The 23,909-nt window shown below is 58.6% G+C and overlaps 2 protein-coding genes across 7 annotated transcripts in view; one reads left to right on the top strand and one right to left on the bottom strand.

Moving 5' to 3' along the window:
• The first annotated feature begins 1,962 nt into the window (after nucleotides 1–1,962).
• Nucleotides 1,963–4,676, top strand: CYP21A2 (cytochrome P450 family 21 subfamily A member 2). 2 transcript variants are annotated; one of them, XM_003944324.3, is made up of 10 exons: nucleotides 1,963–2,215; nucleotides 2,315–2,404; nucleotides 2,637–2,791; nucleotides 2,898–2,999; nucleotides 3,088–3,189; nucleotides 3,280–3,366; nucleotides 3,536–3,736; nucleotides 3,943–4,121; nucleotides 4,204–4,307; nucleotides 4,405–4,676. In XM_003944324.3, the coding sequence occupies exons 1-10, from the start codon at nucleotides 2,017–2,019 to the stop codon at nucleotides 4,656–4,658; spliced, it is 1,473 nt and encodes a 490-aa protein (XP_003944373.1). In that variant the 5' UTR covers nucleotides 1,963–2,016; the 3' UTR covers nucleotides 4,659–4,676. The 2 variants fall into 2 exon arrangements, with proteins under 2 accessions (XP_003944373.1, XP_010330543.1); XM_010332241.2 differs by lacking the exon at nucleotides 2,315–2,404.
• A 2-nt stretch (nucleotides 4,677–4,678) lies between these two features.
• The window catches only part of TNXB (tenascin XB), a 74,441-nt gene continuing 55,210 nt past the window's right edge, over nucleotides 4,679–23,909 (bottom strand). For 3 of the 5 annotated variants that reach the window (XM_039465528.2, XM_074398227.1, XM_039465525.2), the window contains 23 exons: nucleotides 21,659–21,991; nucleotides 20,219–20,542; nucleotides 19,474–19,797; nucleotides 17,020–17,343; nucleotides 16,304–16,627; nucleotides 13,951–14,274; nucleotides 13,206–13,529; nucleotides 11,989–12,276; nucleotides 11,355–11,633; nucleotides 9,792–10,079; nucleotides 8,512–8,832; nucleotides 7,891–8,226; nucleotides 7,517–7,639; nucleotides 7,258–7,401; nucleotides 6,947–7,066; nucleotides 6,683–6,826; nucleotides 6,459–6,589; nucleotides 6,219–6,351; nucleotides 5,974–6,125; nucleotides 5,785–5,881; nucleotides 5,532–5,693; nucleotides 5,291–5,454; nucleotides 4,679–4,980 (listed from right to left, as the gene is read on the bottom strand). In XM_039465528.2, the coding sequence (XP_039321462.2) occupies nucleotides 4,879–4,980; nucleotides 5,291–5,454; nucleotides 5,532–5,693; nucleotides 5,785–5,881; nucleotides 5,974–6,125; nucleotides 6,219–6,351; nucleotides 6,459–6,589; nucleotides 6,683–6,826; nucleotides 6,947–7,066; nucleotides 7,258–7,401; nucleotides 7,517–7,639; nucleotides 7,891–8,226; nucleotides 8,512–8,832; nucleotides 9,792–10,079; nucleotides 11,355–11,633; nucleotides 11,989–12,276; nucleotides 13,206–13,529; nucleotides 13,951–14,274; nucleotides 16,304–16,627; nucleotides 17,020–17,343; nucleotides 19,474–19,797; nucleotides 20,219–20,542; nucleotides 21,659–21,991 (5,261 nt within the window). In that variant the 3' untranslated portion in view covers nucleotides 4,679–4,878. The remainder of the gene's footprint in view (nucleotides 4,981–5,290; nucleotides 5,455–5,531; nucleotides 5,694–5,784; nucleotides 5,882–5,973; nucleotides 6,126–6,218; nucleotides 6,352–6,458; nucleotides 6,590–6,682; nucleotides 6,827–6,946; nucleotides 7,067–7,257; nucleotides 7,402–7,516; nucleotides 7,640–7,890; nucleotides 8,227–8,511; nucleotides 8,833–9,791; nucleotides 10,080–11,354; nucleotides 11,634–11,988; nucleotides 12,277–13,205; nucleotides 13,530–13,950; nucleotides 14,275–16,303; nucleotides 16,628–17,019; nucleotides 17,344–19,473; nucleotides 19,798–20,218; nucleotides 20,543–21,658; nucleotides 21,992–23,909) is intronic. The other 2 variants (XM_074398226.1, XM_074398228.1) reach the window with 1 other exon arrangement.

The raw sequence follows: 23,909 nt of genomic DNA, 5'->3' as shown, positions 1-23,909 counted from the left end.
GGCAACCAGTAGGGGTAGGAGAGGGTGCCTGGAGCAGAAGGGGAATATACAAAGGCCTGGAGGCCAGGGGCAGGACAGGGCACCTCTGGGGACACTGCATGTAATTGACCACATTTGGAGTTTGGATTTGGAGATGGGCTGGAAGAGACGGGAGATGGTGAGCCAAGTCGTGAGCATGCCGGCTTTCCAGGGTGCGCTCCTTTCCAATGAGTATGCTCTTATCCCATGTAGCTTAGGGAAGTTTGGACCTTTCCCACTGTGGCAGAGGTTTCCTGGGGCTCTTGTGTACATGGCCCTATGGTTGCCCATCACATCTTTTTCCCCAAAGCTGGTCAGCATGGTGGTGGCATAAACCCATTTTCCAGAGCCAAGGATTTAGTTGCAGCTGTGGCAAGACATGGCCTGGTCTGGGAGATCAACCATGAAGAAGGCAGTAGCCGTCACTGCCCAACCCCAGAAATCCCAATCCTGTTTTCTCCCTCTCAGTCCTCATAACGGATGCAGGATTCAGCAGCAGTGAACTCATCAATCTAGTGGGTGGCAGAGCCGGGATCTGGACTAGGGCTCTGCAGCAGCACAGCCTGGATAAAACTCTGAAGGGGGAGAGACCCCTACTCGTCCTTGGATCTGGCTACAGAACCAGAAATGGGGAGCTGGGGGAAAGGATGGGCCTGGGTCGCCTCTGACCTCCTATACGCCATCCGGGTGGCCCTGGCCTCGCACTAAGCCCTGCCACTCCTCTTTGGCATGGCCTATTCCCAAACCCCCACATTGACTCTTCACCCACAAAAGTGGTCTCTAAGTGTCACTTGGTCCATGGAACCCCCACCCCTTATGGCTTCAGGTCCCCAAATAGGGCTGGACCCCTGATCCTGCTCCAGCTGTAGCTATCCAGCTCCTTCCTGGAGACTTTGGAATTGAGGGGGGCATGCCTGGTTGTGCTGGGAATCCACACTCTCCCTGGCTGGACCTAGAACCTGTGGACTCTTGTCCTGAGGGCAGTCATGTTCTGCCTGCACCTGGTAACACAAGAAACTTGACTGCAGAGAGAAGAAAGAGGAGAGAGGAACAGAGCCAGGAAGCTACCTGTCTCCGGGGCTTTTTCTGTTCCCCATCCTTGGCTTTCTAAGGCCACAGTGAGGTCCCCTCCCCTGCTTTCCTGTTCCTGAGTTCTGTTATGTGAAATATCCCAATTCTTACTTTTTATCTCAAACCAGCTCAAGGTGGTCTCTTTTTCTTTCAACCAAAGAAAGGTGCTCCTAGTGGCTAAAGGTACATATTCTGCAGCTAGATTTCCAGGCCCGAATCCTGCCTTCCACCACATGCAGACAATACCCGTGTTGCATACAGAGCATGGCTGTGAATTGAGTTAGTGCAGGCAAAACGCTGTCCACAGTGCCTGGTACATGCTAAGTACTCCGCAACGGGAGACCACCTCCTTCTTGGTCTCCTGGGCACTTCTGCAAGTGAAAGAAGGTGCTCATAACAATCATACCGGGATACCCGCATATACTGGAATGCCCCAGGTGAACCAGGCCATATCTGTATTACTCCATCTGTAACTTCAACTAACAAAAACCCCACACAAGTCACATTTTGTTCTTCAGGCTACCCAGGAAGGCATATTAGGCAGGGACTGCCACTTTCTCTCTAAGACAAACATCATGCCAGTAAACTGGCCCACGGTGGGCAGAGGGAGAGGGCCCAGGAGGGGGCGGACACCCATGCCTGCGCAGTTGATGAGGAGCCAGAAGGCTGATTCTGGCTGCAGGAAAAAGGTCAGGGTTGCATTTTCCTTCTTTGCTTCTTGATGGATGATCAATATTTTGAAATATGACATTCCAAGGCCAATGAGACTGGTGCCACTCCAGAAAAGGGCCACTCTGTGGGCGGGATGGTAGGAAGGGACCTGAAGGTGGGGTCAAGGGAGGCCCCAAAACCGTCTACACAGCAGGAGGGATGGCCAGGGCTCTAGAGCTATAAGTGGCGTCTCAGGGCCCTAACGGGCGTCTCGCCATGCTGTTCCTGGGGCTGCTGCTGCTGCCCCTGCTGGCAGGTGCCCGCCTGCTGTGGAACTGGTGGCAGCGCAGGAGCCTCCACCTCCCGCCTCTTGCCCCGGGCTTCCTGCACCTGCTGCAGCCCAACCTCCCCATCTATCTGCTTGGCCTGACTCAGAAATTCGGGCCCGTCTATAGGCTCCACCTTGGGCTGCAAGGTGAGAACCTATTCTTGCCCTGGCCCTCACCACAGGAGGATGGCGGAGGAGGGGAGGGGGTCCTCTCTCTCTGCTGACCCTGCTTTGGCTCTCCCCCAGATGTGGTGGTGCTGAACTCCAAGAGGACCATTGAGGAAGCCATGGTCAAAAAGTGGGCAGACTTTGCCGGCAGACCTGAGCCACTTACCTGTAAGGGCTGGGGGCATTTTTTCTTTCTTAAAAATTTTTGTTAAGAGATGGGGTCTTGCTACATTGCCCGGGCTGGTCTTGAATTCCTGGTCTCAGGTGATCCTCCCACCTCAGCCTCAAGTGGGAGCCACCTGCACCTGGTGGGGGCATTTCTTGGGGGAGGCAGAAGAAGATCGGGCCCTTGACTGACCTTGGTCAGTTCCCACCCTCCAGCCCCCTACTCCTCCTGCAGACAAGCTGGTGTCTAAGAACTACCCAGACCTGTCCCTGGGAGACTACTCTCTGCTCTGGAAAGCCCACAAGAAGCTCACACGCTCAGCCCTGCTGCTGGGCCTCCGTGACTCCATGGAGCCTGTGGTGGAGCAGCTGACCCAGGACTTCTGTGAGGTAAGGCTGGGCTCCTGAGACCCCTCGGGTCAGCCTCGCCTCTCTCAGTAGTCCCTGCCCTGCCCGCTGCACCCCGGCCTGCTGAGCTCACGCTCCTTCTCCACAGCGCATGAGAGCCCAGGCCGGCACCCCTGTGGCCATCGAGGAGGAATTCTCTCTCCTCACCTGCAGCATCATCTGTTACCTCACCTTTGGAGACAAGATCAAGGTGCCTCGCAGCCCCTCCGGCCCACCCCCAGCCCCTTCCTGGGCCTCTCCTGGTCCTGAACTGAAAGCTGGTCCTCCTTTTCTGGCAGGAGGACAACTTGATGCCTGCCTGTTACAAATGTATCCAGGAGGTGCTAAAAACCTGGAGCCACTGGTCCATCCAAATTGTGGACGTGATTCCCTTTCTCAGGGTGAGGAGGTGGAGCCTAGACACCCTGGGGAGCGGTGGGTGGAGGGAGAGGCTTCTTCCCGAAGCTGCACTCTCACGCTTCCTGTCTCAGTTCTTCCCCAATCCAGGTCTCCGGAGGCTGAAGAAGGCCATAGAGAAGAGGGACCATTTCGTGGAGAAGCAGCTGAGGCAGCACAAGGTGGGGGCTGTGTGTGGACGGGCTCCCCTCAGCACACAGCCAGGGACGCTACTGGCCGCAACATCATTATGAGGCGGGTTCGCCTGTATCTCCCAGTTCTGGGCCTGTTGCCACTCCGTGCCCCTCTCCCCAGGACGGGCGCTCAGCCTGCTCCTCCCACCCTCTGCAGGAGAGCCTGGTGGCAGGCCGGTGGAGGGGCATGATGGACTACATGCTCCAAGGAGTGGCGCAGCCGAGCGTGGAAGAGGACTCTGGACAGCTCCTGGAAGGGCACGTGCACATGGCTGCGGTGGACCTCCTCATTGGTGGCACTGAGACCACGGCAGTCACCCTTTCTTGGGCCGTGGTGTTTTTGCTTCACCACCCTGAGGTGCGCCCTGGGGACAGGCACAAGGCTCCTTCCAAGCAGCCCAGTCAGGGTGGTGGGCACCCTTACTCGGCTCTGAGCGCTGTGCTTGCCCAGAAGGGCTGCTGTCTCTTCACGGGCACTCAGGCTCACTGGGTGGCTGAGGGAGTGGCCAGACACTGGGCAGCTGTGGGCTGGCTGGGGCAGGACTCCACCCGATCATTCCCCAGATTCAGCAGCGACTGCAGGAGGAGCTAGACCACGAACTGGGCCCCAGTGCCTCCAGCTCCCGGGTTCCCTACAAGGACCGCGCACGGCTGCCCTTGCTCAATGCCACCATCGCCGAAGTGCTGCGCCTGCGGCCCGTCGTGCCCTTGGCCCTGCCCCACCGCACCACACGGCCCAGCAGGTGACTCCCAGGGGTTGGGATGAGTGAGGAAAGCCTGAGCCCAGCGAGGTCCTGGCCAGCCTCTAACTGCAGCCCCCTTCAGCATCTCTGGCTACGACATCCCCGAGGGCACAGTCATCATCCCCAACCTCCAAGGCGCCCACCTCGATGAGACGGTCTGGGAGAGGCCGCATGAGTTCTGGCCTGGTATGTGGGGGGCCAGGGGTCTGCCGTGCAAAGGTGGTGGAGGCTGGTCCCCGAAGCCGCTGAGCATCTCCCTACCCACCTGTCCACCCGCCCGCAGATCGCTTCCTGGAGCCAGGCAAGAACTCCAGAGCGCTGGCCTTCGGCTGCGGGGCGCGTGTGTGCCTGGGTGAGCCGCTGGCGCGCCTGGAGCTGTTCGTGGTGCTGGCCCGACTGCTGCAGGCCTTCACGCTGCTGCCCCCCGGGGACGCCCTGCCCTCCCTGCAGCCCCTGCCCTACTGCAGCGTCATCCTCAAGATGCAGCCTTTCCAAGTGCGGCTGCAGCCCCGGGGAATGGGGGCCCACAGCCAGTGAAGGGGCAGGACCGATTTCAGTCAGGTGCCTCAGTTTCTCCTTTATTGCTCCCCTACGAGCCCCTCCCCTCCCCCCTGTAAACATAGTGCTGTGAGGTCACTGGCAGAGAAGGAGAAGGCTTCCTCCAGTGGCCAGGTGGTGAAGGCCCCTGGCTCTTCTCTTGGGGCGACCCCTCAGTGCTTGGCAGTCATACTGGGGTGCGAGAGAGGTGGGCAGCAGCTCAGCCTCCCCCCGTTGGGGACCGAAAGTTTCTTGGTCTCAGCTTCATTTCCGTGAAGGGCACCGAGAACTCAAAGCCCTTCCAGTAGTACCAGCTCACTCCCTGGAAAATGGGTGTCAAGAGAGTGTCAAAGCCAGATGTCCCATCTGCTCCTCCCGTTCAGCCAACCGCCCCACACAGCTCCCCTCCTGACCCTCCGGTTTCATCCTGAGCTGGCCCTTTCCAGCCAATAAATCACCTCCAGCTCCCTGTGTGTGGCTGGCATGATTGTTCCCTTTTACCCAGTGCTCAGTCCCTTGCCTGTTACACTGCGGGGCTGAAACCTAGGCAAGCTGAGCCCCAGCCACCCCCAGCTCTGTGCGGCCTCCCGCCCCTCACCTGATGGTCCGCCGTGCTCCCTCCTGCCCCTCACCTGATGGTCCACCGTGCTCCCGTAGAGCCCGTTGAGGTTGGCGTAGTGGCAGTTCCTGTACCACCAGGCCCCTCGGTAGGAGACAGCGCAGGAGATGAGCAAGTTGTTGGGGTCCCGATCACGGGCAGAGAAGACACTGCCGCTGTGGTAGCTCATGGAGTCCCCTGGGCAGGGTGGAGGAAGGAGCCATGAGGGCCTCCCCTCCCAGCCTCACCCTCCCAACCCCGTGGCCCGTGCCTACCTGCGGTGCCGTGGTAGCCCTCCAGGTGGAGGCGGTAGTACTCCGCAGCTGAGTCTACGCGGAAGGAGTCGTACTGGGCGAACACAGCCTCGTCCCCAGCCCGCAGGTCCACGCGCATGGAGTAGTCACCGGCCTGTGTCAGGCTGTACAGGGCCTCATTGCCTGGGGGTGGGAGACGTGCTCTCATCAGGGTCCTGGTGTCCACAGGGCCCCCATCCCCTCCCTAGTTTCCCAATCCCTGTGAGGCACTGACCTAGCCAGAATTCTCCAGAGATGTTCCCAAAACCATGGGCATAGTCCTCCCAGTCCCTCCAGAAGTCTGTCTGTCCATCCATGCGGCGCTGAAACACCTGGAAAGCAGGTGGGGGACCCATCAGCCTCTGGCTCCCGGGGTGACAGCTTCTGCCCTGCAGAGTCCCCTGGGCTTCTCAATGCCACCCACCAGCCAGCCGCCCCCATCGGTCTCCATGTCGCAAAACACGTTCAGCGGCCGCTCGCGGTTGCCGTTGAGGAAGATGGTGGTGGTCCTGGAGGCAGCGGCTCCGTTCTGCATCTCCTCCCCGCAGTCCCTGGGGAAGGGGATCCGCAGCCCACCTGGGGAGAGGAGAGCAGGGGCCAGTCCTTTTCCAAGCCTTAGGCCCTGGCTGCCCACCCAGCCCCCGGCTGCCAGCCCCTGCATCCAGGTACCCGTGGTGAAAGAGGTGGACACGGGCGGCAGGAGGCTCTTGCCCCACATGGCCTGGAGCCGAGCACTGTAGGGGGTGGAGGGAAAGAGGCCGAGCAGCTGGTGAGACGTGACCCCTGCTGGGAGCAGGATCTCCTGTGGGACAGACAAGGGGGTGGGTCAAGGGAGAGGGAGGTGGAGACCCTCTGGGTGGGCAGCACCTCCTGGAATCACCCAGGGAGGGGAGTTGGTCAGTGGGGCACCTGGGTCTGTCCACCAGGGGTGTCGAAGCTCAGCAGGTAGCCTGTGGGCCGGACTTGGGGCTCAGTCCAAGTGAGCAGGGCTGTGCGGGGGGTCACTTCCTTGGCCTCCAAGTCTCGAGGGCCCTCTAGTCCTAGGACGGAAAGTGGGAAGAGGAGACGGGAATAAGGCCCATCCTGCTTCCTCTACCTCCCCTCTCCCGTCCCACTCACCCCACAGACCCTACCTGTGGTGAAGGTGATGCTGGCTGGGGAAGTGAGGTTGGGGCCCCGCAGACCACGCACGGTGGCGGTGTAGTTGGTGTGGAGGACGAGGTCATGCAGGGGGTAGTCCACAGCGCTGCCTGGGGCCGCGGCCTGCAGAGGCGGGGCTGGGAGTGCAGGTTGGGGGGCATCAATGCCTGCCCCCTCCATCCCCAGCCAGAGTCCAGCCTCCCCGCTGCAATCCCCACCCTGCACAGGTCCCTTCCAGAGGCCTCAGCCCTGCTCACCCCCGGGGGCTGTGACCTGGACGTCATAGGTGTCCACAGGATTCTGGGGGGGCTTCCAGTGCAGCATGGCGAATCCCTCGGTCAAGTTCAGTGCACGCAACTGGGTGGGGCCATCAGGAACTGGGGGAAGGCGAGGGGCTCAGAGGCGTCCCTGCTGCTTGGTCTACTCCAAGCCTCCCCAAACTCTACTGGGTTCCTGCCCGAAATCGGAGCCTCCACCACCTCCCTTCACCCTCCCCATTCCCTCCCAACTGCCACCCATGCCATTTTCATGGCTCCCACCTCTTGCCCTGGGTCCCAGTCCATTTCACCTGTGGTGAGGAAGCCTGTGAGAGGCTCACTCTCCTCAAAGCCTCGGACGGAGACCACGGTCACCTCGTAGCGAGCGCCTGGGATCAGCCCCTGGAGTTTCTGGGTCCGGGCCCGGCCATCCACCTGCACACTTTGCGGCTCCCCTGAAAACATTGGGGACCAGGGGTTACCCAGGGAACCCCAGAGTGGCTGGAAGGTGGGCAGAGTACAGCGGGGAGGCTGACACGTGAGGCAATGAGCACATGGCAAAGGCACCACCTCCGTCCGCCAGCTGGTAGGAGACTTTGAAGCTGTCCACCCGGGATGGCGGGGGCATCCAGTTGACCCTGGCTGAGGTCTCCCTGATTTCGGTGAATTGGAGGTCACGGGGGCTCTCCAGCACTGCAGAGGGCAGGGAACAAAGGTGCAGACAGGGGCAGGGAGGCTCCTCCGTACAATTCCCACCTCTCGCCCCTGCTCCAGGACAGGCCACCACCCCTTTCCTCTAGACCCCAGGAATGGAAGTCGCTCTGCAGATCCCTCCAAGTCCACCACCAACTCACCCGCCCCTGCCGCTGGGTGAGGCACTAGGTGCCCCCGCCCCCCTCGAAGTACAAAGACCCTCACTTTGGGCAGTATTTGTGGGGCCTTACCTGGGCTGAGGGTGCGGGCGGTGCCCTGGATGCTGTCGGCCTTGTGGGGCCCTCGCAGCCCATACAGCGTTAGGCTGTACAGAGTTCCGGGACGCAGGTCCCGGAGCACGGCCGAGTGCCGCGTCCCCGGCACCATCAGCTCGCGCTGCAGCAGAGGACGCGGGTGGGGCTCCATGGTGCTTGGGGATGGGACCCCGAAGCGGAGCAGGAAGGAGTCGAACGCCCCAGGTGGGGCCTCCCAGTTGAGCCTCAGTGAACTGGTGGTCACATCAGTCACGGACAGCTGGGACAGGCGGGGCCCTGGCTCCCCTGAGGTCTGACCAGCAGGGGCGGGTCCTGCATGGAATGGGTGAGAGAGAAGGGATTGGAGACAGAAGCACACCAGCCTGGTGACCCAGGGCATGTTCCTTCAACCCCTCCCTCCCCGTTTCTCCATCTGTAACTGGGGACTTGCAGCCAAAGGGGGGTCCTGTGGGGCAGAGCTAAAGGCCACTCGAATCCATCCTACCTGTCCTCTCTCCCTGGCACCCGCCTCACGGTCTTTCCCTGTGACCACCACTTCTGGGCCCCCCTTCCCCACTTCCCAGTCACAGACTAGAGGCCGGGGACGCCTGGTGGTACCTGTGGTGCCCTCAGCTGAGACGGGCCCCAGGCGCTTCCCTTCATGGAGGCCATAGAGGAGGAACCTGTAGGAGGTGCTGGGCTCCAGGCCTGAGATGAGGACCTTGCTCCGGTCGCCATCCACCAGCAAGGCCTGGGGCTGCCCTTTCGCGTCCTCGTACTGGACCACGAAGGAATCAAAGGGGCCCTGGGCCACGCTCCATGAGAGGCGCAGGGAGTCTGGGGTTGTGTCCGTCACGGCCAGCACCCCTAGGCGGGGCTCTTCAGGCAGTTCAGGGGCCTCTGGGGCTAACTCTGGGGCTGGTGTGTCTTCTTCTGGGGCTGCGTGGGAGAAGCCCAGGGGAGAATCTGAGTGGGGGATGCCACGGGGCCCTCCATTTTTATCTTTCTCCCCAAAGAGGGGATTCCAGGCTTGCCCAAGGCTGAGGTGGGAAGCTTACAGGACCTGGCCGTGGCAGCCTGGTGGAGAGATGGGAGGAGCCAGGCTCTGCCAGGACTTCCGCCCTGACTCTGCCAATATCCCTGCTTTGGTGCGGCCTCCTGCTCAGAACCCCCAGGGCTTCTGAGCCCCAGCACCGTGGCCTGCGCCCTGCTTGGGAAGTCACTGTTGCCTCGTGACTCCTTCGAGAGCCCCTCGCTGTCTGATTCAGGTGCTCAATTCCGATTCCACACCCAGGGTCCCATCGCGCCCACCTCGAGATAGCACAGGCTCTGCCCCCGCTCGCTGAGCTTGGGGGTGTGGTGCTCCCTGCTCCCTTCTGAGAGAAGCTGAGGGTGGGACTAGCCGCTGACGGTGACGGGCAAATCCCACCAGCCGTGCCCTGGTCAGGCCTGTCTGAGGTGGGCAGCGGCGAGCTCTGGCAGAGGAGCCTGCACCATAAATGCAGCCACTTCTGTTGGTTTCTGTGACCCTGCTCACTGTTTCCCAGTGATTTTCCTCTTACGAAAATGCTCCTGACTCATCCATGGCAGGGAGATTTGTCCCTATCTGGACAAGGCCACCCTTTGGGGAGGTGACAGCTGCCCCAGTGAATAATGGGGAGCAGCGGCAGTGATGGGGCAGAGGGGGGCTGGGAGACTGGGGGGCCCCTGCCAGGGCCTTTCCCTCCCGCCTGGCCTGGCTCCTGCTCTCGACTCCTTGACGGATGTCGAAGCCCACAGGGCTGCCGACTTCTCCTTCCTGGGCACAGGCCAGGGCGCCCCACTCCGGCCTGCCCACTCCTGCGGTCATCTTCATCTTCAGCCCAAAGGCACAGGGAAACCCAGGCGGGCAGCCTCACCTGTCATTCCCAGAGCGGAGACCGGGCCCAGGCGCTTTCCCCCGAGGAGCCCGTACAGCAGAAACTTGTATTTCCTGCCAGGCTGCAGGTCCTCTATGGTGACCATGCGCTGGTCCGCGGCCGCAGGCACTGCCTTGGGCTGCCCATCCTTGTCTCTGTACTGGACCACGAAGGAGTCAAAGGGGCCCTGGGCCACCGTCCAGGACAGGCGCAGGGAGCTGGAGGTCTCCTCGGCCACGGTCAGTTCCCCGAGACGGGGCGGGGGCTGCGGCTCCTTCTCCAGGGGAGCTGTGCAGAGGGAGGGGGGAACGCTCTTAGGCACATGCTGCCTTGACCTCAGCCCTGGCAGCTTCCCGGAGGTGTGAGGGTCTGGGAAAGGGTCCCTCCAGTGTAGCCTCAGGGACAGCTCCTTGAGGCAACACACAGGCCTGCTCCTGCCACTGCCCTCAGGAATGAGGGAGAGCAGCCCCCTCCTCCTCTGGAGGCCACTGCCCAAACCTTCCTGCCCCCTCCCTCCTGCTGTGTTGAGGGTGTGGTAAATTCATTAAAGATCATCAACCAAGGGAGGGTGGTGGGGGTGCAGGGAGGGCCTTTGTTTTCCAGACCCCCAGCCCCTGAGCTGGGATGAGGTCAGAGCTGAGGGGGACTCCCAAGAGGTCTCTGGGTTGTCAGGGAGACACCCCAAACATTGAGAGCTGGTCTGGGTAGCTGGCCAGTGCATGGCTCCCATCACTGCCGGCCTGTGACCCCCCCCCTTGTCCCCTTGTGGCCATCAGCCTGGCCATCCGTGCCTCCTGCTTCCCACACTGACCCCACTGGGCCAGGGCAGCCGGGGTGGGGTGGGGAGAAGACAGGGGCAGAGCTGGGAAAACAGAGGGCAGGGCAGAGGCTTGTCCGGGTGTGGGTGCGGGTGCGGGTGCGGCTGGGGTCGTTGGGTCGGGGAGGGAGAGCCTGTACCCCGTTCCCACAGTGAGGGTTTGGGAAGAGAATTATGGAGTCCCAGGGACCCAGGCCCCGACTGGCTGGCTGCTCTGTCCTCCTCTGGGCAGTGACTCATGGTCCTGGGAGTGGGGTGAGGGTCAGTGACCCACCACACCCCTTCCTTGGGGGGCTGAGTCACGGCCACAGTGACACCAGGTTTTTCCATAGTCTTTCCGTAGCCAAGCCCTCCTTATTTTCCACCCCTCGCCTCTGAGTTAGGGAGGAGGAAGGGGGATGGAAACCGCTACTGAAAGCAGCGACACTCCCAGCAATCATGCAGGTGAGGACTGGGGATGAAGCGGCTTGGCCACGGTCACCCTGGCAAGGGCTGGGACTGGAACTGGAACACAGATCTGCTGGCCCCAAGCCTGTGTCCCTTTTATTTCCTCAGCAGTCATCGAATAGAGGAAATAATGCATATTCCTCAGAACTGTGCCTGGCACCTATAGGGACCCACTTTCGGAGTTAAAATGGTTGTGTCAGGGCTGACAGGGGCAATCTCACGGGAAGGCCATTGGGCCAGCTCTGAGGGCTCAGATGAGAGGCCGCTCTGGAAAAGGTGGAGGCCGGACTGGGGCTCACCTGTGGTGCCCTCGGCAGAGACAGGGCCCAGTCGCTTCCTGCCTGCCAGACCGTAGAGCAGGAACTTGTATTTCCTACTGGGCTCCAGGCCGGGGACAGTGACCCCCCGCTGGTCGGCTGCCACCGGCACCACCTGGGGCTGCCCATCCCTGTCCTTGTACTGGACCACAAAGGAGTCGAATTCGCCCTCAGGAACGGTCCACGAGAGTCCCACGGAGTCAGGGGTCACGTCTGTCACAGTCAGCTCCCCCAGGCGGGGAGAGGGTTTCGTGTCTGGTGCTGGAAAAGACAGTGAGGTGCATGGAGAGTGGCGGGGGCGGGGATGGGGGCAGAGGGGCCTCAGAGCTTCCTGGGCTGCTGCGGCTCTGTGAGCCGGTCCCGGGGATGGGAGGGTGACTGCGCCAGGAGTAGGGATAAAAGAGGAGCCAGACAAGAAGGCAAGTGTCCCCTGGGGTGCAGGGAAGGTAGGGAGAAGGATGGGCGTGAGGGAAGAAAGTCGCTCAGGGCCTGCGTTTCCAGTAAATCAATGGGTGGTGAGGATTGCACTGTGGGGCACAGAAACATGAAATTCCACTTGGCGCCACAAGGGGGCGAAGGCTCTGGCTGCGGGCGGCCTCCAGCCCTCCTCACTCACCCGTCCTGGCCTCCGCAGGGACTGGGCCGTGGCGTTTCCCGTTTTGGAGTCCAAAGAGCAGGAACTTGTACTTGCGGGCCGGGTCCAGCCCCGAGATGGTGACCGCTCGGAGGTCTCCACTCACAGGCACTGCCTGGGACTGCCCCTGCACGTCCCTGTACTGCACCAGGAAGGAGTCGAACGGGCCCTGGACCACCGACCACGAGAGGTCCACCGAGTCCGAGGTCACGCCCGCCACCACCAGCTCCCCCAGGTGGGGCTCCACGGGCGGCAGTGTGGGCAGCGGTGCTGAAAAGAGCAGAGCAGGCCCATGGGTCAGGGTGTAGGACCCTGCCCAAGGCACGCAGTGCTCTCCCGGGAATGAAGGCGGCTTTTTTTTTTTTTTTTTTTTTTTTTTTTTTTTTTTGAGACAGGGTCTCATTCTGTCACCCAGGCTGGAGTGCAGTGGCACAATCTCAGCTCACCGCAACTTTCGCCTCCTTGGTTTAAGCGATTCTCCTGCCTCAGCCTCCGGAGTAGCTGGGATTACAGGCATGGGCCACCACACCCAGCTAATTTTTAATATTTTTGGTACAGATGGGGTTTCACCATGTTGGCCAGGCTGGTCTCGAACTCCGGATCTCAAGTGATCTGCCCACCTCGGCCTCCCAAGGTGCTGGGATTACAGACGTGAGCCACCGTGCCCGGCTGGAGTGGGCACTTCTTAGTTGCCTCCTCTAAAGCACGTGCTGTGCCCTGCGTTGCTGTCAGCAGCTCACCGACAGCGGTGCACTTAACCCTCGCACAGCGTGTGAAGCAGGTGCCATTATTATCACCCCAGCTTTGCAGGGCTCCGAAGCACAAGGTTAGGAAGCGCCGGCAAGGCCACACAGTCACTACACTGAAAGGCGCATGCAGATCCGGGCAGCTGGATCTGAAGCACTTTCTGAGCCACTAAAATACTCCTTAAGGGAGTTGAAAACCTAACAAATGAGCACACGAGCAACCTGGGGCTCCGGATCACGATGGAAGGAAGGAGGCCACAACAAACAGGTCATGGACCACCCGCCCATCTGACTCCACAGTCCATGAATCCAAGGACCAAGCAGGATCATTAGCAACACGGGAGAACAGACAGAAACTTCGAGGCCCAGTTGTAAGGGGTGCGGAGACCCAAAGGAGAAACACAGAGGGCCACAGAGGTAAACCTGGAGACAAGTGCCTGTCCCCCCACTCACCCGTGATGCCCACGGCGGACACGGGGCCCACGCGCTGCCCCTCGTGGAGGCCATACAGGTGCATCTTGTACTTGCGCCCGGGCTCCAGGCCCCCCACGGTGACCTCGCTCTCCTCGCCCCCGACACGCACAGCCTGGGGCCGCCCATCTCTGTCCTTGTACTGCACGGTGAAGGAGTCGAAGCGGCCCTGGGGGACGGTCCAGGAGAGGCTCAGCGAGTCAGGGGAGGCTCCTGTCACTGTCAGCTCCCCCAGGAGCGGCTCCTCGGGGGGCTCTGGGGCCTCCGTGCTGGGTTCTGTGGGGCTGGGGGTCTCTTCCTCTGCAGCTGGGAAAAAGGGACACAGAGAGAGTGAGGCAGGGTCCCCGGGGGATGCCCTTGGGACTTGGGGAAAAGGAGGGAGAAGCCAAGGCTCTGACTGGGTGTCCTGAGGTCAGCTCAGAGAGGCCCATTCCTGGGGCTGGGGCGTCCTGCTCAGCTGACAGTTAACACACATGACAAGTTCCAGGGTCAGCTATGGGGGACCTGGGACAGCCACCAGCACACCAAAGCTCCCAACGGCCCCTCCCTGCTCAGGAGGAGCCAGGGGTCAACCTCACAGGAAGGCCCAAGGGGAGGCCCAGCCCCAGCCACAAGCAGGTCTGAGGTACTGAGCAGACCCCGCCACCATTCCCCACCAGTCATCAGCAAAGAGCAAGAGGGTGACCCTCCCACGGCTCCCACCCTGGGGCTCCCACCGTCCACTCACCCGTCACCCCGATGGCAGACACGGGGCCCAAGCGCTGGCCATCGTGGAAGCCGTACAGGTTCATCTTGTATTTGTGGTCTGGCTCCAGGCCCGAGATGGTGACCCCGTCCTCGTGCCCCGGCACCCGCACCGCCTTGGGCTGCCCGTCCCCGTTCCTGTACTGGACCACGAAGTGGTCAAACTGGCCCTCGGGGACCGTCCAGGACAGGCTGAGGGAGTCGGGGGTGGCATCTGTCACGGTCAGCTCCCCCAGGCGAGGCTTGATCGGGGGCTCAGGGGTCGTGGTGGGTGCTGCTTGGGTGGTCTCGGCTTCATCCTCTGGAGCTGGACAGACATGTATGAAGATAGTGAGGTCCCTGGGTTCTCAGTTCAGCACAGAAAGAATGTGTCTGGGCGGGAGACAGTGGTGCCTGCCTATAATCCCAGCACTTTGAGAGGCCAAGGTGGGCGAATCACATGATCAGTAGTTCGAGACCAGACTGGCCAACACGGTGAAATCCTGTCTCTACTAAAATTACAAAAAATTTGCTGGGTATAGTGGTAGGTACCAGTAATCCCAGCTACTCGGGAGGCTGAGGCAGGAGAATAGCTTGAACCCCAGAGGTGGAGGTTCAAGTGAGCTGTGATCAAGCAGTGAACTGAGATCTCACCACTTTACTCTGTCCAGCCTGGGGAACAGACTAAGACTCCATCTCAAAAGAAAGAAAAAAGAAAAAAGCTGGATAGGGTTGGGAAGCCGAGACGGGTGGATCACCTGAGGTCAGGAGTTCGAGACCAGCCTGATTAACATGGAGAAACCCTGTCTCTACTAAAAATACAAAATTAGCCGGGCATGGTGGTGTGCGCCTGTAATCCCAGCTACTCAGGAGGCTGAGGCAGGAGAAACGCTTGAGGTGAGCCATAATTGCACCATTGTACTCCAGCCTGGGCAACAAGAGTGAAACTCTGTCTCAAAAAAAACAAAGCAAAATAAAATAAAATAAAAATAAGAAAGGATGTGTCACAAAACACAAACTGCCCAAGAGCAAGACGATGCTGCCCTTTCTAGCCTCCTGGCCTTTGCACCAGCTGTGATGATCTGACACACTTCACCTCTTCTCTAAAGCTGTCACCAAGCTAAGGCCTGCCTAGCCTCCGGTCCTGACTGTCCCCTGAGTATCCACAAGTAGGGCAGCTTAGGTATTCTTGCCTGGCCCTGGGCTTCCTGTCACATGCTCACCACCTTTGCTTTATTGCTGGTCCATAACCTGTCCCCCATGACGTTAGCCCCACTGGGACAGGCACTTATCCCATTAGGATATGAACCCTAACTCTGAGCCTAACCTCTGTGAGGATTGATGAATGCAAGAAAAATCTGCTTCAACAAATTCTAAGAGAGCTTCCAAATCTGTTATTGGGAGGAGCTTTACTACAAAGGCATTCTGTGATCTGCACATAAATATTCACAGCAGCGTATGCACGACAGCTAAGAGGTGGAAGCAGCTCGAGTGGCCATCGGTGGATGGAAGGACGGGCAAAGCGTGGTCTGTATGTATAAGGTGAACGTTACTCAGCCTTCAAAGGAAGGACATTCTGGCAAGGTGCAGTGGCTCTTGCCTATAATCCCAGCACTTTGGGAGGTCGAGGTGGGAAGGATCACTTGAGGCCAGGAGTTTGAGACCAGCCTGGGCAACATAATAAGACCCCATCTCTACAGAAAATAAAAAGGAAATTCTGATGGATGTTACAACATAGATAGATGAACCTTAAAGACGTATTTAATGAAATGAACCATTCAAAAAAGACAAATATTGTATGATTCCACTTGTAAGAGCTACCTGGAGTTGAGTTCATAGAGAGAGAGTAGGATGGTGTTGCCAGGCGCTGGGTCAGGGGAGAATGGGGAGTGGTGTCTAACGGGCAGGAAGTTTCTGTGTGGGAGGAGGGGCCCTGGAGGTGGGTGGAGACGGTGCGCAGCGGTGTGCGTGAACCTGATGCCAGACTGTATACTGGAGAGCGGTTAGAGTAGCCATTTATGTCATGTGTACTTTACTACAATAAAAAACAACAAAAAAGTGTGTTCCTTGGACCAGTGGCACCAAGATCAAGGACAATCTTGGGAGACATGCACCGTTTGACCCTAGGCCAAGCCTGCTGAATCCCAAATCAGCCTTTTAACAAAAATCTCCAGGCATTTGCATATGTAAAGGAAGGAATACTCTTTTTCTTTCTTTCTTTCTTTCTTTTTGACAAACTTGTATTCCCAATGCTGAGGACAGGAATACTCTTGAGGATGTGTTTTCACGAAGACTGTAGAGGCAGCAGCGTCTTCTAGGGCCGTCTTCCCCACCCCTCCTCACTCACACTCACTCACCTGTGACGCCCACGGCGGACACGGGGCCCACGCGCCGCCCTTCGTGGAAGCCGTACAGGTGCATCTTGTACTTGCGCCCGGGCTCCAGGCCCCCGACGGTGACCTCACTCTCCTCGCCCCCAACACGCACCACCTGGGGCCGCCCGTCCCTGTCCTTGTACTGCACGGTGAAGGAGTCGAAGCGGCCCTGGGGGACGGTCCAGGAGAGGCTCAGCGAGTCAGGGGAGGCTCCTGTCACTGTCAGCTCCCCCAGGAGCGGCTCCTCGGGGGGCTCTGGGGCCTCCGTGCTGGGTTCTGTGGGGGCAGGAGTTTCTTCCTCTGCAGCTGAGAAGAGGGGACAGAGAAGGTGAGCAGCTTTCCTGAGGGTGTCCTCGGGTCTTGCGGGGAAAGAGAGTAAAGCTGGGGCCATGACTGGGGGTCCTGAAGTCGGCTCAGAAAGGCCCATCTTTGGAGCTGAGTGGTCCTGCTCAGCTTACGGTCAACACACACGACCAGCTCTGAGGCCAGTGGTAGGGAACTTGGGACAGCCACCAACAGAGCTCACAGGGCCCGTCTCCACCCAGGAAATCCTGTCAGTCCTCAGGGGGGTTGGGAAAGGCACAAAGGTACCATGGCTCAGGCAAGAGCAGAGGGGCTTCCTGGGCCAGTTCACCCAACACCAGAGAAAGAGGGGCCCTCCCAGAGGCCCCACCCTGGGGCTCCCACCGTCCACTCACCTGTCACCCCGATGGCAGACACGGGGCCCGTGCGCTGGCCATCATGGAAGCCGTACAGGTTCATCTTGTATTTGTGGTCTGGCTCCAGGCCCGAGATGGTGACCCCGTCCTCGTGCCCCGGCACCTGCACCGCCTTGGGCTGCCCGTCCCCGTTCCTGTACTGGACCACGAAGTGGTCAAACTGGCCCTCGGGGACCGTCCAGGACAGGCTGAGGGAGTCGGGGGTGGCATCCGTTATGGTCAGCTCCCCCAGGCGAGGCTTGATGGGGGGCTCAGAGGTGGTGGTGGGTGCTGCTTGGGTGGTCTCGGCTTCATCCTCTGGAGCTGGACAGACACACGGGGGACAGTGAGGCCCCTGAGTCCTCAGTTCAGCATAGAAAGGATGTGTCCCAAAACACAAAGTGCCCAAGGGTAGGACGATGCTGCCCACAGCGGCTCCAGCACAGCTCTTCTTCCTCCTCCCTCCTGTGGCCTTTCCTATCCCTCACCTTGACCCCCTGACCTCAGCCCCCACCTCACCCCAACTCCCAACACCCAGGCCACCTCCCCCTGTCCCTCTAGCACCGCCTCTCTTCTAAGCACAGCCCCACCCGGCCTCTGCACCCCGGGCCTCCCTGCACCGGGCTCTCCTCGCCATCTGTTGTTCACTGGCTTCTGTCTCGCTCCCCAGCAAACTCAGCACACCCCTCCCCAGGCCAGAGCCTGGGCATGTTCCTGGACCCGGCCCCTCACCAGCTGCCAGTGGCCTCAGAGCATCTGTGCCCTGAGTTACCCTGGATCCCTTCCTCTACCACCTCCAGCCCCCAATCCTGGTTTGGGCCACTGTCACCTCTCACCAAGGCCACCAACTCCCTACTGGTCTCCCTGCCTCCAGGCTCCCCGCCTCCCTATCCCCATCTTCAGCCCCCATGGATGAGCTTCACACAGGCACAGACCTGGGCAACCACCTCCTCATCCCTGGGAGACCCCAGACCTGGTGAGCTGCCCCCTACTCTGCTCCCACACTTCAGGATGATCTACCCGCTACAAAAGACACACACTCAATCCTCAGTGCCTCTCACGTGTCATATTCTTTCTAGCCTCTGGCCTTTGCACCAGCTGTGATCATCTGACACACTTCACCTTTTCTCTAAAGCTGTCACCAAGCTAAGGCGTGCCTGGCCTCAGGTCCTGGCTGTCCCCTGCGTACCCATGGGCAGGGTGGCTTAGGTGTCCCTTCCCGGTCCTGGCCTGGCCCCAGGGCTTCACACACTCATCTTTCTTTGCCTTCTTTTCTGGTTTTCTGCTTGTGCCCACAACTGTGAGCCCCATGAAAACATGAACTTGTGTGTGTCACTAGTCAGCGTCTGCCTATGAAAGAAAAAAGCAGCCCTGACAGCCGTGAGCTGCCCTCCCCTCCCTTCCCCTCAGCCAGGCCATGGTTGCTTGGGGCTGGCCCGACAAGGTCTGGTCCTTGTGGTCCAGGTGAACACAGACAATTTCATGGAACATCAACGTCGGACTAGGCCATTTGTCAGCAGGATGGATCAAGACAAGAACAAGGCCAGCCTGTGATCATGTCTCAATATAGACAAACTCTAACATTTTCCAAAGCAGGAAAATAATCAAACATCGCCCATCCAGCTAATCCGAGTGACAGTTGCTTCTCTACCAATGGCCGCTTTGGGTTTGCTCTAGTTGACACCTCCCCAAAGATAAGGCTTGGTGAGACGCTCGATGATAGACTGATCCCTTCCTCCTGACAGCTTCTAATACAGACCAAAACCTCACTTCCTTAAACCCTTTCCCAAAACACCAAACACAAGCCCAGTTCCTTAATAATCTCTTTCTAAAGCCTCTTCCTGAGTCACCCCACAGTCCTGCGGCACTGCACAGAGCATAACCCCATCCACTCAATTTTAGGTGAGCTTCTGGAGGTTGCTGGCTGGAGGCCATTGATACCCTAAAATTACAGTGCCCGGATCAGGACATGGAATTCTTTGCTGAATGAACAAATTGACCCACTGGAGGGAAAGACCTGTTCCTATTTCTATTCCAATCGGGGGCTTCCAGAGTGCACAGCTGAGACGCTGCTCCTCACTGCCTCTGTCTGCCTTCCTGCCCCCGGTGAGCTCCACAGGGAAAGCACACTACGAGGAATCAGGGATGCAGAAAAATTCTCTTCAACAAACTTCAAAAAAGGGTCTAACTCCTTGGTCATGAGGAACTTAGCGACTCAAGGGGCATGATCCATGGGCCAGCAGCATCGGCGTCATTTCTTGTTGGAAATGGAGAATCTTTGGCCCCAGCTTTAACCTGTTGAATCCCAATGTGCCTCTCAGCAAGATCCCCAGGCATGGGGATGTGCAGAAGAAGCCCGGCTGGTGAGAATATTTTTGTTTTTATGACGTTTATAGAGAAAGCAACATCTTCTAGGACCATCTCCCCCACCCCTCCTCACTCACAAACACTCACCAGTCACACCCACGGCGGACACGGGGCCCACGCGCCGCCCCTCGTGGAGGCCGTACAGGTGCATCTTGTACTTGCGCCCGGGCTCCAGGCCCCCCACGGTGACCTCGCTCTCCTCGCCCCCGACACGCACAGCCTGGGGTCGCCCATCCCTGTCCTTGTACTGCACGGTGAAGGAGTCGAAGCGGCCCTGAGGGACGGTCCAGGAGAGGCTCAGCGAGTCAGGGGAGGCTCCTGTCACTGTCAGCTCCCCCAGGAGCGGCTCCTCGGGGGGTTCTGGGGCCTCCGTGCTGGGTTCTGTGGGGCTGGGGGTCTCTTCCTCTGCAGCTGGGAAAAAGGGACACACAGAGAGTGAGGCAGGGTCCCCGGGGGATGCCCTTGGGACTTGGAGAAAAGGAGGGAGAAGCCAAGGCTCTGACTGGGGGTCCTGAGGTCGGCTCAGAGAGGCCCATTCTTGGGGCTGGGGTGTCCTGCTCAGCTGACAGTTAACACACATGACAAGTTCCCGGGTCAGCTATGGGGGACCTGGGACAGCCACCAGAACAGCAAAGCTCCCAACGGCCCCTCCCTGCTCAGGAGGAGCCAGGGGTCAACCTCACAGGAAGGCCCAAGGGGAGGCCCAGCCCCAGCCACAAGCAGGTCTGAGGTACTGAGCAGACCCCGCCACCATTCCCCACCGGTCATCACCAAAGAGCAAGAGGGTGACCCTCCCACGGCTCCCACCCTGGGGCTCCCACCGTCCACTCACCCGTCACCCCGATGGCAGACACGGGGCCCAAGCGCTGGCCATCGTGGAAGCCGTACAGGTTCATCTTGTATTTGTTGTCTGGCTCCAGGCCCGAGATGGTGACCCCGTCCTCGTGCCCCGGCACCCGCACCGCCTTGGGCTGCCCGTCCCCGTTCCTGTACTGGACCACAAAGTGGTCAAACTGGCCCTCGGGGACCGTCCAGGACAGGCTGAGGGAGTCGGGGGTGGCATCCGTTATGGTCAGCTCCCCCAGGCGAGGCTTGATGGGGGGCTCAGAGGTGGTGGTGGGTGCTGCTTGGGTGGTCTCGGCTTCATCCTCTGGAGCTGGACAGACACACGGGGGACAGTGAGGCCCCTGAGTCCTCAGTTCAGCATAGAAAGGATGTGTCCCAAAACACAAAGTGCCCAAGGGTAGGACGATGCTGCCCACAGCGGCTCCAGCACAGCTCTTCTTCCTCCTCCCTCCTGTGGCCTTTCCTATCCCTCACCTTGACCCCCTGACCTCAGCCCCCACCTCACCCCAACTCCCAACACCCAGGCCACCTCCCCCTGTCCCTCTAGCACTGCCTCTCTTCTGAGCACAGCCCCACCCGGCCTCTGCACCCCGGGCCTCCCTGCACTGGGCTCTCCTCGCCATCTGTTGTTCACTGGCTTCTGTCTCTGCTCCCCAGCAAACTCAGCACACCCCTCCCCAGGCCAGAGCCTGGGCATGTTCCTGGACCCGGCCCCTCACCAGCTGCCAGTGGCCTCAGAGCATCTGTGCCCTGAGTTACCCTGGATCCCTTCCTCTACCACCTCCAGCCCCCAGTCCTGGTTTGGGCCACTGTCACCTCTCACCAAGGCCACCAACTCCCTACTGGTCTCCCTGCCTTCAGGCTCCCCGCCTCCCCATCCCCATCTTCAGCCCCCACGGATGAGCTTCACACAGGCACAGACCTGGGCAACCACCTCCTCATCCCTGGGAGACCCCAGGCCTGGTGAGCTGCCCCCTCCTCTGCTCCCACACTTCAGGATGATCTACCCGCTACAAAAGACACCCACTCAATCCTCAGTGCCTCTCATGTGTCATGCTGTTTCTAGCTTCTGGCCTTTGCACCAGCTGTGATCATCTGACACACTTCACTTTTTCTCTAAAGCTGTCACCAAGCTAAGGCGTGCCTGGCCTCAGGTCCTGGCTGTCCCCTGGGTACCCATGGGCAGGGTGGCTTAGGTGTCCCTGCCTGGTCCTGGCCTGAGCCCTGGTCCTCCCTGTCACATTCTCACCCTCCTTTCCTTCCTTTGCTGGATCACAGCTTGTCTCTCCATGACATGTCTTTCCATAATGTTGCTATATTCCTTTCACTGTGAGCCCCATCAAGACAGAAACATATATAGGAAAATGGGAGGAATAGCACACTTTCTAGGGCTGTCTTCTGACCCGCCCCACCCCGACTCACTCACCTGTGATGCCCACGGCGGACACGGGGCCCACGCGCCGCCCCTCGTGGAGGCCGTACAGGTGCATCTTGTACTTGCGCCCGGGCTCCAGGCCCCCCACGATGACCTCGCTCTCTTCGCCCCCGACACGGACCACCTGGGGCCGCCCATCCCTGTCCTTGTACTGCACAGTGAAGGAGTCGAAGCGGCCCTGGGGGACGGTCCAGGAGAGGCTCAGCGAGTCAGGGGAGGCTCCTGTCACTGTCAGCTCCCCCAGGAGTGGCTCCTCAGGGGGCTCTAGGGCCTCCGTACTGGGTTCTGTGGGGCTGGGGGTCTCGTCCACAACCTCTTCTGGGGCTGAAAGGTAATATAGGAGACACAGGGTTTAAGGGAGACTTGCTTTGCTGGTGCTGTCAACAGAGGTCATGGGACCTGACATCAAAGCCCCTCCAGAGCAGGCTGAGGGCTGGGGCTGCTTTATGTTCACCATTCAGTGACTCTTGGAATAAGCGCCAGTGAGGTATCCCCGAGCCCCCGGCCGGCACTGCTGGCACAGCCGCACCGTTCAAACCTCCAGAAGGCATCTGAGACACAGTGTCAGGAGCCAAAGTAATTCTCATTTCCTCTGACCCAATAATCCCAGTTCTGGGCATCTATCCTAAGAAAATTACTAAAGCAGGAAAAAGTTATAGCATGGAAGAATTCATAATGGGATTATTCATGACAGCAAATGTGTCAGGAACCCAAATGACCTGTGGAAGATGATTAATTTTGTTATAGTGCTTTCACCACAACGCATCAAATAACCATTGAAACCATGACTAATGCTGGTTGTGTAGCCACAAGGTAAATGATTACAATGTACCTGTGTGTAAAAAAAATAAGAGCCAAGAATTTTATGAACACTGATTGCAACTTTAAAACACGCTCTGCATGCAAAATGCAGAAAGGAAAAGGGCACAATGAATATTGTTACGAATGCCGGCAGCTGCGAGAATTTGGAACTATAGATTCTTTCTTTCTGTTTTTCAAGCTTTCCAAATAATGTTGTTATATTATTTTCACTAAGAAAAGGTGGGCTAAAAAAGGAATTCTGAGCCAGGAGCAGTGGCTCATGCCTGTAATCCTAGCATTTTGGGAGGCCAAGGTGGGTGGATTTCCTGAGGTCAGGAGTTCAAGACCAGCCTGGCCAACATGGTGAAACCCTGTCTCTACTAAAAATACAAAAATTAGCCAAGCTTGGTGGCATATGCCTGTAATGCTAGCTACTCGGGAGGCTGAGGCAGGAGAATTGCTTGAACCTGGGAGGATGAGGTTGCAGTGAGCCGAGATGACGCCACTGCACTCCATCCTGGCCAACAGAGACTTGATCTCAAGAAAGAAAGAAAGAAACAAGAAATTCTGGGCTACAACAATTAAAAATCAAGCGTGGAGTGGGGGTGGGGTGGCAATGCAGATGGAACAGGAGGGGCAGGGGTGAGTCTCTCAGCCTGTCCTGTGTCCATTCTGTGGCTCACCATGGCGGGGGTAGGAACACAAAACTGAACATCGACCAGAACAGCTTACCCTCAGAGTGTGAATTTTCCTAATGTTCATTTTGCAATGATTTCCCTATTCCCCATTTCCCAAAACTCAGATGATCCTCTTGAGTTTTGGAAATGAGGTCTCTCCCCCAGGAATCGGGGGAGACTGAGTGAGAGGGCTTCCTCTGTCTGGATGGTCTTCGGGAGACCAGCTTGCACCTCACCTGGTGTCACAGAGATGGTGACCTGCCTTGCAAGAGACCTCTCAGCAGGGCGGATTCTTCCCCATTGGTAGGAATTCTCGAAATATACTCTAAACCAGGCATAACCACCTGGCTGAGAATGACTTAGAAAAGGCAGCCTGACTGTGCATTTGGAATTCAGTTCACCTCATGATTCCCAATCCCCCAATTTCTTATGGACAAGAAATCTTGAAATTTCTCATAATTAGAAATGAAAAGAGTCACAAGAGTGACAGGGGAGAAGGACAGATGGAGTGTAAAGAAGGACAACACATTATATATTTTCTTTTTTTCCTTTCCCCGATTATAAAAGAAATGTTTGCCATTTAAGAAGATTTGGACTATGCAGAATAGAATAATACCAAAAAAAATGTGCTGGAACATTCTATTCTATCTAACAAATCATGCCACCCATGGGATGTGTTTCTTTCCAGTCTTCTTGCCATGCCTATTACTTTCGAATGGCTGTGATTAGCATCCTTACAACAAGTTGGCTCTCTTTTTTTCTTT

This window comes from Saimiri boliviensis, chromosome 4, assembly GCF_048565385.1.
Source record: "Saimiri boliviensis isolate mSaiBol1 chromosome 4, mSaiBol1.pri, whole genome shotgun sequence".
NCBI lineage: Eukaryota > Metazoa > Chordata > Mammalia > Primates > Cebidae > Saimiri > Saimiri boliviensis.
Note: the sequence above shows the minus strand (reverse complement) of the source record. Positions and strands in the feature narration are given on the sequence as shown.

What these genes read in the sequence shown, in the direction of transcription:
- CYP21A2 (XM_003944324.3), top strand. Translation starts at nt 2,017, where the DNA reads ATGCTGTTCCTGGGGCTGCTGCTGCTGCCCCTGCTGGCAGGTGCCCGC. An exon ending in GCTCCACCTTGGGCTGCAAG is followed by an intron (nt 2,216 to 2,314) that starts GTGAGAACCTAT and finishes GCTCTCCCCCAG; the next exon opens with ATGTGGTGGTGCTGAACTCC. An exon ending in CCTTTGGAGACAAGATCAAG is followed by an intron (nt 3,000 to 3,087) that starts GTGCCTCGCAGC and finishes CTTTTCTGGCAG; the next exon opens with GAGGACAACTTGATGCCTGC.